The following is a 13997-nucleotide window of genomic DNA, read 5'->3' on the forward strand; positions in this document are numbered from 1 at the left end:
CTGCCAGCTTCTTGATGCCAGGAATAGCCTCTTTCACTCTCAATTCTCACATCTAGCAATGGGCTACTACATAGTGGACATTCAATTAGTACTCAGTGAGTTAGTGAATGGGGCTATTTCTGTCCTCACCTTTTCTCCTTTTGGGAGTATTCCTCTCATCAGCTTAAAATTCACAATATCAAATCACACCTTTTAAAATTTTTTTATTTATTTATTTTTGGCTGTGTTGGGTCTTCATTGCTGTGCGTCGGCTTTCTCTAGTTGCAGCGAGCGGGGACTACTCTTCATTGCGGTGCATGGGCTTCTCACTGCGGAGGCTTCTCTTGTTGCAGAGCATGGGCTCTAGGCTCGCGGGCTTCAGTAGTTGTGGCACATGGGCTCAGTAGTTGTGGCTCTCGGGCTTAATTGCCCCGTGACATGTGGGACCTTCCCGGACCAGGGATCGAACCCATGTCCCCTGGATTGGCAGGCGGATTCTTAACCACTGCGCCACCAGGGAAGTCCCAAAACAATACCTTTTATTGGCACTAAAAGAATTCCTTTCACATAAGGAGATGTTCTGAGTGCTTGGTAATCCAAATATTCACAACACACAGTCTGCTCCTATTTTATAGGTTGAAATCATATTTCATCAGAACTTCCATTGTTAAAGACCGTGGCCCCTGAATCTTCCCATCCCGGTATCCCACCTCAGTCCCTCGACATCTCCATTTTCATCGTCACTTATCTGAATCTCTCTGGCTCCATTAACCCTGTTTCAGAAGATAATAACGAGAAGGACAAGAGCATTCTCGCCTGCATCCCAAGCCCCAGGTGCAGGGAAAAAAGAATGGAGTTGGCTCACCATGAAATGGTCAGAAGAAGGAGATGGAAAAGTGGGAAAAGGTCTCATGGCATCACGAAATGATCAGCACTGTGGCTCACATGAAGACAGGCTGTCATCTGTTTCGACTACGGAAATCAAGGCAGGCTTAGATACCAAGGAGTGAAAGTGCAGATGGGCTGAATATAAATCCAGACATCCGAACGAATCAATCAAATATTTATCAAGTACTTACTCTATTTGCAGTACTGTGCTAGGAGCTGAGGGGAATGTAGAGGAGGCCTACAGGTGTTGTTAGGATGTCAGCCTATGCCACCTCACTGGATTCCCTGGGTGAGCACGTGTGGGTCCTAATGCCTGTCAAAGGGATTCTTCTGAGCAACACTTCCATGGATGCTCTAAAGCTTGTAACTAATTATATTTCACTCTTCATTTTGGCTGCTAGGAAGCTCAGAGCCAAATTAACTGCCTACTTCTAGCAAATGGACATGATCCTATAATTCATATTGTTCCTTACTACCCTTAAGACTGACTTCTCATTTATTTTCCTTTCATTCTGATATCTTCATCTACTTCGTTTGAATCCTATTGTATACTTTTGCTAATTTCCTTAAATCCTTTCATAGAAAGGAAAGGAAAATATGTAAAAGCATTGTAAAATTAAGATATATCCTTTTTCTCCTAAGGTATCAAAGTACAAAAGGGCACAAGGTACGAGGTGCTAACTGTCCTGCTCTCACAGATGCATTGTAATAGGGGCACTCAAGGAAAGAGTCAAACTAAAACAAATGAAATGTTTAAAGAGAGAGAACTGTTTAATGTTAATAATCTAGCTACAAACCTATTGGCAAATTCAATGTTTTCTGCATTCACTCTTCAATTCCCCCTTTCTTAAAAATATACGATTTTGAAGAAAATTTAAGATTTTCTAGATAAGGTCATGTTCTCTTTTTCTCCTGATATGGGAATAAGTAGAAGGAAGTTCCACCTCTTCCATTCTTTGTTAGGAGATAAAATAAGCTTCGTCTAGGAATGCACACGGGTTGATATTGGTAAATGTGGGAAGGCTAAAGCTAATTGTACTAATCAAACAGAATGCTTTTAGGTTAAGTAATTACGGAAAATTATCTGCAAGACTGAACTAATCCACAAAGCCAGACACTTGAGCAAACCCCAACTTATCAACTACACTTCTGGGACCAATCAATGTAAGAGGTAGACAACGCCCACCTCTTTTTAAGGAAAACGCTTGGCATAAATTTACTGTTTGGGTTAGTTTTTGCTAGGCCAACAGCCAAAACCTCCACCACTATCCTTAATTAGTGCTAGCAGTCATGAGGGAGAGAGATAAATTCAGGAGAAGAGCTAAATATCACATCCCAGGGGATGCAATCATGTCTGCTGCTGGGAACAGCACAGGACATAAAAGCATCCTCCCAGGGTGGCACAGTTACTCCTGTAATTCATCCTTAACCTCTACCCTAAGATCCCTCAAAAGATACTGAAATGCTGTAGCCAGTCCCCACCCATCCTCTACTGGAAGCCCATTCAGGGCCAGAGGATGGAACTCAAGTGTAGGAGTAGGCAGAACCAGCAACTATGTGGATGCTGTGATTTAAGGTACATCCCCAAACCCATCTACCACCAACTTCTGAAAGAGCTACCTGTCGAATCTTTCCTCGAGTGCCCCGGTTAAAATGCCTTTCTGAGGGTGGGAACGCACAAGACCTACGTATCTATTTACATTTTGGCAGAGATTACCATGTGAGATTAGCCATCTGGCACCCAAAAGAAATCAGTCCTGAGGGAATGTAGTGTAATCACAGTTTGAAAGCATGAGAGGGTTCCCAACCCTCTTCAATAAATAATTATCCATCAGTGGCCGTGTGTCATAACTATGCTGGGCACAGGACAGTTAAAGATGAAGAAGACATAGTCCCTTCCCAGGGGGCATCCTGGGGAGGCTGATGCATGAATGGCTCCTTTCAATATATGAGAAACGATAAAACACAGGATGCCCTGACAACACAGAAGAGGATCACTTCCTCCAGTCTGGGGGTTCACAGAATACTTCCTGCAGATGACACAAATTAGTTTAGAAGTTTTTAACCTGGACTACATAGACCCTCCCACTACAAGGGGATCCATGGTTAGAATGTACAAGATCCAAGTACTTGGAAGGGAAAAAAAAATTCACCTTTTAGTCTCACTAACCTCTAACTGCAATTAGCATTTACTTCAAGTGTGTATCTAGGTAACGTAACAAACCACAGAACTATTAGTAGGACCTGTGACTTTGTCACCCATGGAAATCATATTCACATAATACAATACAGTTGTTACAAATATCTTAAGACACCATTTACATTCATCACTATTTCAAAAACGTGATAGACAATAGAATTATTGCTAGACCTTGTTACTTAATGCATATTAAAACGAGGCACTTATATCACTATATTACGATTTGTGTTTTAAAATACTTTGTTAGGACTTCCCTGGTGGCGCAGTGGTTAAGAATCCGCCTGCCAATGCAGGGGACACGGGTTCAATCCCTGGTCTGGGAAGATCCCACATGCCACGGAACAACTAAGCCTGTGCACCACAACTGCTGAGCCTGAGCTCTAGAGCCTGTGAGCCACAACTACTGAGCCTGCGTGCCACAACTACTGAAGCCTGCGTGCCTAGAGCCCGTGCTCCGCAACAAGAGAAGCCACCACAATGAGAAGCCCGCGCACCGCAACGAAGAGCAGCCCGTGCTCACCGCAACTAGAGAAAGCCCGCGCGCAGCAATGAAGACCCAACGCAGCCGTAAGTAAATTTATTTATTTTTAAAAATAAAATATTTTGATAACTGGATTTCAATATAATTAGTTTCCCTTATAATCTCATGTATTTTATTTTGTGTGTTAATAAAAATATTACTCTGACTAGGTATCCATTGACTTCACCAAATTGCCAAAGGGGTCCCCTCCCCACAGAAAATGTCAAGGTCCCCGGAAGAAGACCAGTATGAGTCAGCAGCCACATGACTAAAGGTGGAGAAAGCAATGATGACCCCACTAGTTCAAACGGCAAAGGCCCCGGGTGGCCACACGGGAAAACTGAACCAAGTTCCCTAGAGTGGCCTCATAGGGCCCAAGAGATGCTGAACTTATATGGCAGTCAGAGGACGAAGGTAGAGGTGTCCCTCTGCAAGTTAGGCCAAATCCTACCCACTCTGTGTTTCAGTCAACAGCCTTGACCACAGAGTTCACTGTGTCTGGGTCACTGATGTGTTGTGAAATAAACACACTCACAGCTCCCTAAGAATATTCAGCATTTAGCAAATATTTCACTTGCATGTGCTTGATGCTCTTGGGAGCACACACGAGCTTCCTGAGGGCAACTACTATGACCTACTCATTTTTATAGCCTCACACAGCACACCTTCCACACAGTCAGTGCTTAATCCATTTTTGATGACTTGACTAGAAGGCATAAATGTATATTTCCCTCCTTAAGTACAACTTGTGATCATATTTTGGCTCATCTGCAGAAGTGCTTATAATTCTAAACTCTTTTTATCTCCTTGGGCTGTATTAAATGGATGCTTCCCTGAAATTAACTTCCTCACTTCTGCCTTGCCAAGAATGACACCCTGTGAAGAATCCACCACTGGGGACAATGGATTGTCTCCTGGTTTATTTTCTTGGGTAGAAACTGAAACACATGTTTCAGCTGTGCGGTGGCCCTGGAATGCCTAGGAGGATGGACCTGAAAAACAAGTTATTGCTTATAGTTTAAAACCCAATGCAGAATCAAGAGAAGAAGGGGAGGTGAGAGAGAATAAGAGAAAAAAAGGCCTTATTTGGAAACTGAATTAAATAATTACACAGTAGGATCTGGGTTTTTAAAGCTCAGGTCACCGTTTTTATTATTTACATAAGGCAGTAAAATGCATGTTATTAATACGAGTGTGGAATATATTCTTCTACACGAGATGTGCTTTTGAAAAATACTTAACGGTCTTGGAAAGAAAGAACTAAGCATTATGAATCATTAACTTCCAGGTCCACTACAATAGAAAATATATCCCACTCTCAGTGAAAGGCCAATGTTGTTATAGCCAGAAAAGCTTTCTCTAATTTACAGCAGACTGAGTGAAACTGAAGAGAATATACCTCTCTAAAAAGTTTTCATACCTTCTGGCTGTAGGACTTCCTGATGAACTGACATAACATCATTATTCATAGAATTCTTTACCACTCATTTTTTAAACTATCACGGGATTCTTGAGAGACCGATGTCATTAATTCTAGGAAAGTCAGAGAACTGGTGTATAATTTCAGAAGTCCTACAAGCCACGCTGGAGTTGGTATCTCTTAAGAAACAATCACAACAAGAACAAAATTCCAATCCATCACAGGCAACAAAACCCCAGTATCTGCACCGGTGACAACGGCAAGTGTCGGCAGCAAAGTCTACATCACATACCAAGTCCACCGTAACATTGCAAAGCAGAGGGAAAACAGAATTGTGGTTTTAAGGCCATACTTAACAAATATCACACCTCTTAAGTTTCAGAAACTAGAGTACAAAATATGATAAGCTATCCAGACCTTGAGTTCACACATAAATAAAAATGAGCAATCAACAGAAAATATACGAAATGATCCTGCTGACTAATACCCTGCCTTTTCCAATCGAGGGTCAGACCCATTCAAACCCAGTCACATGAGGATGGACTCTGTAAAGGTCAATCAAAAGCAGGCTGAAACTCCAACTGTCTAGCTGACCTTCAGAGCTCGTGACAAATTGCTATCAGTCAATGTCAACTAATGACAGAGCTCTTTGGCTAATCAATTGTTCTAAAAATGATCAAGAAAACTACTCACAGGACAGCTCATTTTCACATCAATGCCCGTGAAGTATGAAAAGCTCATTTTTTGAGTTTTTAATAAGCTCATAAGTAAAGCAGTTACTTGGTAACAGAGGTCACCTTACAGAAAAAGATAGAACCTTTGTCTGCCTTTTACATTCTTTTATTACCATATTATAGTAAAAATATGCGATGGATATGCCAGAGGGCTACATAATAAAGTAGGTAACACTTCATCTACTTGAGACAAATACTTCTGTGTTAGAGGGAAATCTATTTGGGAGTAAATAATTTCAAATGAATTTTTCAGTTGTTTAAGATGAAAAGCAATGACCAGGTTTACTACCGATGTAGCCTAATAGTGAGAAGACGCACTTTTTGTGAAAACACTCATGGCCAAGTTCATGCCCCTAAATAAACATGACTTTTAGATGATGAAGTTATTTTTCTTTGTTTTAAGATGATCTGCTTTCATGATGCTAGAAGTCAAGCAAATGGAGAACAGAAAACGGTTACTCACATTTAATGAGTCAATAAAAGGTAAGGTGACTAGAGTATGGGGTGTTCTTGGGAAAACAATTCTCTGTCCATACATCTAATTCAACATGTTTGATAAGTTAATAATATGGACCTTTGGATAACATGGATTTGCAGCGTGTAATGACTTCCCCTTTCTTTTTTACACCTGACTTTTCCCACCAGGAAATCATTTTCCTATTCTGCCTGCCACTGCAAGCAAAGACCACACTTTAATTTGAATACAACATTAAATGTAACTCAAGTACCACACGGGGCTGCAGTGGCCCAAGGGCTAAGGCCTGTGGTCACAATTATATTTTCCTTTTCTCTTCTCACCAAAGCATATTTTTCAATATGCATTCTAGTGCCATTGAAATATAAGAAGTTCCCGGAGAAGAACAAGGCTTAAGAGGTAAGTGTGAACAGATCTAAAATCATTCAAGTCACTCTGACCAACAGACAGATGAAAGGAAAAAAAAAAACAAAACCCTACTTTTTAAACATTTTTCTTCCTTTTCAGGGTTCTTAGGTTACTATAAACATTTTGTTTTTAAAATAAGTTGAGATTAAAAAAAAAAAGAAAGACAGAAAACTGTTTCAAAACAAGCAGTATTCACTTTGTGTCTTCATCCGAAAAACTGTGGATTACAGTTTGTATCCTAAACCTGAGTTGTTACGGTAGTTTTTCAAATTAAAATATCTTCCGTGGCCTCAACTACTCTCAAGTTGTCCATAGGAAAGAAATAAAGGAGGGAGGGCAACACTTAAGCCGAGACATAATTGGAAGTATGTGAAAAATGAAGTGTCAGTTTGGTCAATAAAGGGCAAAGGTCAAGGGGAACAGCAGCCCAAACTCTGTGCGAAATTGCTCATTAAGACATCCAATCAGAGAGCTCCTTCCCACCTATCCCATTATTCATCAGACAGCTGACTGTTTCAAATGCCTGGGTTTGGGCTGTTATTACTTTTCTTCTTCATGTAAAAGGACGAGTGGGTATATAAATCGTTGCTTAGTCATCTGGAACAAAATGCGGCCCTTCCCTACATCCCTCTCCCTGCCTCACACCCCCACTCCCTCTCACCCAGCTCTGCCTGCTGGCCTCACAGGTCTGAAACGACCGCCTCGAGATTCCCTTCAATAATAAATGGAATTGCCTTCTGCCTATAGGTTGCCTGAACTCCTACAAAAGCTGGTGTGGAGGGGAGGGGACGGACAGTGGGAGGCACTGGCCGCTACTGATAACATTTTATTATAAAGAAATAGCAATGCTTTTCAATTGTTCCTCTTTACAGAAACATGCTGGTGTTTTTTTTTTTTTTTTTTTTTTTTTTAGTGGGAGCAAAGATACTATTGTTGATCTGAGTCCTGGCCCCCAAGGAAGTTCATAAGTGCGTTTTAGAAGTTCTAGAGACCAAGTCAAGTCCTTTAGGGCTGAAATGCTTCACATCAAATTTCTATGTAGAAATAAGACTTTCTTTATCCTCACAAAAGAGGAAAACGAGATGAGCTTGAAGTGGGAAACGTTCTGCAAGAGAAATGTCTTCACTTGTTTTGTAGGCTCCTCTTCTCAATTCAATAAATTTCAGAATGAGTGAAATGGTAGAGGCTCTTAATACATAATACAAATGAATCATATCAATCATCCTGCTTCTCTGTAAATAGCTCGATCATCATTCTGTCAGCACACAAAACTGGATTCTCAGTCCCCGGCAGAGTAGAACCCCCTTGAGGCTAATGCTGATTCTGTTTTATTCACAGCTCTGTCACTGTTACAGAGCGGAGTGCCAGGCCCAGTGCAGACACTGGGGGAAGAGTCCCTGAATCGGTAACAGAAAGAACGGCCCTCGAATGATCTGTTTCCCATTCTTAGTCACACTCCAGTATCACATCAAATAGAAGCTTGGGCTTTGGAGTCAGACGGTACGGGTTCAAGTCTCTACTGTACCACCAACCAGTATGTGACTTTGGGTAAGTCTCTCAGCCTCTCTGAACCTCCATGACCTCCTCTACAAAGTGACGGATGAAATACCTACACTGACTGACAGCCCCGTAATACGTTATTTTATTATTTTATTACTATCATGTATTCGTCTCTCTTGACTTTCAACCCAAAACAGAGACGTGCCCAAACTCAAAATGTGGTCAAGCACAGCTAAGGCTGCTCATGGGTTATACAGTGTCCGTGGCAGCCCTCCTGGGGAGGAGTACAATCCGGTGGGGAAAGGCACCAGATTTGCTTGGTGTTCTCCCTGTCCAGACTACACGCTTCCTACAATAGACCCTGATTATGGTCAGTAGGGCAGCCACACACAGTAGGATAAAAGAAGACACATGAAAGAGAACAGTATCTGTCAATGTGCACCTCATCTTATGAGACTCTGCTTGGGGGGTCCTGAAAACACCCCATCCTAAAGTAGTTACAAAGGCAAGAGACCAAGATCCGGAGGTGACTCTCACGGTGACTCACTTCAATATTTCTGAGCTTTACTTTTCTCTCTTCTGAAATGGGAAAATAGCAAATCATTGACAGTGAGAAAATAAGAATCCAATCTCATATCTTTGGAAGTGCTTTGAGGAAGTTAAAAAGTAGACAAAATCAATGTCCCAGCCGCAGCAGCAGAATCCCCAACCAAACACAGATGTTAGGCCTTCCTTTTAAATGCCCATTTAAAGGCGCTTTGCTATTAAAGAATCCATTTCCTGCTGGGGGCCACAAGTGTTCATATGAAATGAACATAGATGCCATTAAGAAGAGTTGCCATGATAAATAATTTGAGTTGGGGGAGAGATATATTCTGTAAATCATGAATAAACATCAAATCCCTGAATAATAATAATATCTTTCACATTTTCTGATTACATGCTTCACATATATGCTCTTCAGAATGCCCAGGGCTGGATTTTGTACTTTACTTTTGTATGCTTAGGTAAAAAATGTGGACTCAAACTACTCTATCAAGCCCAAGAGCCACTCATTTGGCAAATCGTCAGACGCTCAAAAATCCCCCAAATTGCTGGAACTCTAACTAGGAACTGTTACTGTATTTTGAAATCTGTCAGAACATTACAAACTTCCTGGATGACCGATTTTCTTTGCTTTACTTTGAAAGTCCAGAAGAACAGGACAGAGCCTGTTACATGCCCACCTTGTACCACAGACAAGGTTATTTAACAGAGGACCAAAGCCTAGGGGATTTCTTTTTTTTGTACCCTGGGTGCCATAATGAAGTGGCAAACATTGAAAAGGAATGAGGAGAAAAGAAATGCGGTACAAATAATACAGCAGAGAAAGTTTTAAAATATGTATTACTCCCATCTGTGAGGGAAACACCTCTTTGGATATGTTCTTGACAGATTGAGTTATTTCTGTCTATTGGGTATGTATAAAGACATATTTATGGATTTATAAATCTTTTGAAGAGGGCTGTTATTTACCCAGTTGACTAAAATGGACTCAAACTGTGTAAATAACTATTTAGGACATGCACTACAGGCCAATTGCTGGCACGGCTTACACATCCATGCCTGCCAGAAAAGGCAGACAGGAGAACACGGAAAAGCCACTATGCACAGCTAATCCGAAGGCTGCACAAAGACCCAGCTCCACAGGTCCCAGGGATGAAAAAGAGAGTTGAGAAGCGTTGTGGTTGGCATGGAAATGCACCGAAGTTGTTACAGCAACACTTCCAGGCATCATTCCGCGTTTAGCAGGGAATAAATCGCACTGCCCAGGAGAGGGCAGTGCGGGGAGGGGCGGGCCGGGGGCGGGGAGGGGCAGGCCTGAAATTTTAGGCCTGATGCTGCACCAGGGCTTCAACAAATCGCTCAGCTCATCCACAGCTTCTGTCCCTCCTCTGTCAAATGGGGCTAGACCTGTTTTATCTGCCACCAGAGTTGTTCTGGGCAGGTTCAACTGAGGTCATTCCAACGAGACTACGTATATGAAAATGCTTTAAAAAAGAAAAACGAGGTGGTGGTCTTATATGAAAAAACAGAAAGAGGAACGATGTAAGTGGAAAACTCTGGTAATGTGAAGGGTATACGGCTTACAGTCACATTCACTATTAAATTGGCCTTTAGAGAACACGTGTTGAAGGAGAAAGGAACCTGAGAAATTCCTGATTCCTTGTTCCCACAGGTCAGAGGGGAAGAACTGGGGTGGGGCATTTGCCCTCTGAAAGTCCTTTTATCAGATGATGTTTAAGAAAACTCATGTTTCCATTTTAAACAAATGCATTTCAGCAGTTTACAAGCCTTCAAAGTAGCAGCCAAACGACCCTCCTGACGGTAGCCTTAAAAAGCAAGACGTGAAAAAGAAAAACAAACGAACAAACAAAACACTAGGCTACGACCCCATGTAGCAACTCTGGAGTACAGGAAAAAGAATCGAGAGTCCATTTACACCCTTCTGAAAACCCTTGGTGCAAGCTGAATTCTGAAAGTAGGGCTTCATATGGAAATGCTGACCTCATCTTAGCTATAGTGCTGTGAACAGCAACACCATAACATAGACATACGCACACTTGAAAGGAAGTAGGCCCCGTGGATTTATGCTGCATATCGTTTTCCAGTAAAAGGCAGAGGTCAGAGGTTACCAGTTTCTGCCTCAGCTCTGAACCAGTTTACTCTTCCAGGCTCCATTTTTGCTAGACTTACAGTTGCGATGAAATCAGCAACTTTTCTCTGAGCAATAAAATATCTCAAACGCTTAAAATTCTATGTGTAGAAGTTATTCCCAGTCCAAATAGCATACATCTGCCACCCCTCCCGCCAAAAAACAACTTTTCTGTTTCTGTTGTCAAATTAATCGTGTTCAATTCATCGTAGACTTTGCAATTTTAATTGGTAGAGCCCAGGTCGGTTAGAAAACACAATTCTTTTGTTGGGAAACAGCACTCCAGGGAAACATGATCATAAAACCGGATTTTAAAGTATGTACCTACTGCGGGCTCAGTCAACTTCAATAAAGCCGTCTTTTTATATTCAGAGAGAGAATACTATCTTCGGTTGCATGAATTGAACACAAAATACCCTGCAGTAGTTCTCATCAGAAGCAGTACAAGACATCTAAATCCTCATTCACCTTACTGCTGAAGCTTAGCTTTCTGTTTAAACGTTATCTGCTACCTGTTACAGTCAGGCATGCACATCCATGGACACCCAAATGCACATACAGGTGTGTGCATTCCAAGAACCACACAAATGAAATTGATCTGGATTCTTGCCATTTCATCCTAATTCCCTTTAGTCTGACTTTGCCACGAAGCCAAGCACTTAAGAGATTCAAATAAGTAAGTCCAGAAAAATGGCTTCAACCCAGTGAAGAGGGAAGCCCGGCATGGGTTTCTAAAAGGCCCACTGCCTTCTAGGCATCTTAAGACATTGTTCAGTTGGAATCCTAGTGGGTGTTTCTTCATGATCTCTTGAAAAGCCTCTAAGGGTAAGTAGTAATAACACTTTTTTATTTGTAGAGCAGGGTATTAGTGGCATACTATTTCCACACATTCGAATGTCTCATCTACTTCTCTGCTCTCAGTCCATTCACTGACCCTGTTTTATGGAGGTGGCCAGGTGACAGGCAGCTAGGCAGCTGGTCTGGCAGAGAAAGAAGAAGGGGGTCGAGAGGAATAAAATAAGATGAGCCGGTTCTCATATTACACGGGATTTATAGGAAAAGCTGTAATAAAGAGTTCTAGGAAAACCTGTATAAAGAGTCCCTCACCAGACATTTCTAATTTTTCAACCCTGAAAAATGACACAAGTAGCAAGAGAACAAGAACAGCTCTCCTACCTTGCTCACTGCTGTTATCCCCACTGTGTGATGTGTGGCCCCCGCTGGAAGGGCCCGGGGTTCCTCCTGAGCGGGTAGATGCCGTGTCATCGTGATCTCTGTTCCAAGAGGGCTGTGAGGGCACAAAGCAGATATCTGAATAGAGTGGTCTGTTAACACGGTCCCGGTAGGGTCCCCTCGCACAGTGTCAAAGTGGTGGAGGGCTGGAATGGACAACCACGTCATCTTTCCCGTCCCCCTACACTAATGGTGCCAGCTCAGAGCTCCACTGGTGCATCTAAAATTTGCCAATTTCCGCTTCGAAGCTAAAATAATGTCTACCAATAGTTATTCTGTAAGTAATTGCATGCTTTATTACTGAGGAAAACAAAAACATTCCCGGCAAAGAAGGGGGGAGGGGGACACCGCTGCCTCTTCATTCTGACTGTATTTTTAATGTCAAGCAACCCTCTGGTACAATAGTCTGCTACTCTGAAAGTGCAAAATGAGAGTGGTGGTCTGTAACACCGCGGTGTGTAAAGGCTTCTGATTCATCCCAGAAGGCAAACATGGCAGAGCTTTTAAGACCTCACAATTAGGCCGGGGTCCATAATAGCTAGGATGTGTCAGCTGTTTGCCGGATGGTACATGGCAAATGGACCAGGCACAGGGACAAAAAGAAATGAGAATAACAATAGATTCACGTGGATTGTGTACACTCAGCCCCATGCCGAGCCTTCTTGTACTATTGAAGGGAAAACAGATGTTGCTTCTTATCACTGGGTGTATTTGAAAGTATCATTCAGATAGGAAAAAACTGGCTGTAAATTAAATTCTTGGGAAAGACAATCATGGCGACTCTTCTCCCAAATCTCCCTTTATCACCAGAAAAGATTTTAATTAGCTTTTAGTGCTAGCTTTCAGAAACAGCCTTATGAGTCACTGGTCATCCTGCACAGTAGGGATGATGCAGAGTAGAAAGCTGATTCTTGGCCAGGAAGGGATATTTGTCTTCAAGATTACCAGCGGGACAGCACGATGACCTTGTATGTAAAATATGTCTACATCATTTCGGTCATTGAATGTCATGGTTCCTGACTGTGCAGTAGTGAAGTTACTGACCCTCCCAACATTTTAAATATGCCTAGCAAAACCAAAGACTCTTTGCTTATTTCTTGAAAAGTATTTCCATATCCCAGAGAAGATAAGAAGAACTGAGTAGATGAAAATGTTTCAGACACCCAGGGAGAGAAAAGTAAAGATCCCATCTAAGAGTCGTGCTATATAAGAATCAAAGGAAGAGGTTCACTGTTCCTGAAAAGGATGTTTGCCTGCCACCTGCTCTGTAATCTTGGCCAAACGATTACCGCAGCCCCAAAAATGAAATAAAGTCACAGAAAGATACGCGCCACTTGTGTGTTTGATTCAACCATTTATGCATATTCTCAAAAGCAGTGCTAATTGATCCGCTGATTCTGTGATTGAAAGATATGTGAGCTGTGAAAGAAGTGCTTCTGACAAACACGCATTCTGCAGCATGCCAAAAGAATGCTGTAAGACGCAATCTGTAACACATGCTCAGAATGCAAACAGTTAATGCATAAATTTTCAGTTTGTACAACTGCAGCTCTAAAAGGGGGACTTGTTTATTCAGAGCTCTGCAGAAAGAATGGTACAGCACCCAGGGGACAGACAATGCCAGGCACAAAACCCCGGTGCCTCGACATGTAAAAGGATGTTTTTCTATGTGCTACAAACCCCACTTGAAAATATAATTAGAAGGAGAAAATGGCAAACTATTGCATTAACTGTAATTGAACAAAAGACCGGCAAGGCATGTGGGAGGCTGCAGGAACCCGTGGGAGTTTCAGGATGCATGAGATCCTGCGAGTGACATCTCCTGGGCACTCTCATTTTATTTATGCTGTCCCTCACTACTATTGTGGACTGGTGATCTGACTTGTAATTAATAGAAAAGCTAGCGATAACAAGCTGAAATACAGAGCAACAGACTAACCTCATC

The 13997-nt window shown here is 42.0% G+C and overlaps 1 protein-coding gene across 3 annotated transcripts in view; it reads right to left on the reverse strand.

The window, feature by feature from the left end:
* Window positions 1–13997, reverse strand: part of MEIS1 (Meis homeobox 1) — a 137623-nt gene that overhangs the window by 96789 nt on the left and 26837 nt on the right. For all 3 annotated transcript variants that reach the window (XM_029231670.1, XM_029231669.1, XM_029231671.1), the window contains exon 7: window positions 11996–12107. In XM_029231670.1, the coding sequence (XP_029087503.1) occupies window positions 11996–12107 (112 nt within the window). The remainder of the gene's footprint in view (window positions 1–11995; window positions 12108–13997) is intronic.

Source organism: Monodon monoceros, unplaced genomic scaffold (assembly GCF_005190385.1).
Source record: "Monodon monoceros isolate NGI ecotype Baffin Bay Population unplaced genomic scaffold, NGI_Narwhal_1 Super_Scaffold_19, whole genome shotgun sequence".
Taxonomy (NCBI): Eukaryota; Metazoa; Chordata; class Mammalia; order Artiodactyla; family Monodontidae; genus Monodon; species Monodon monoceros.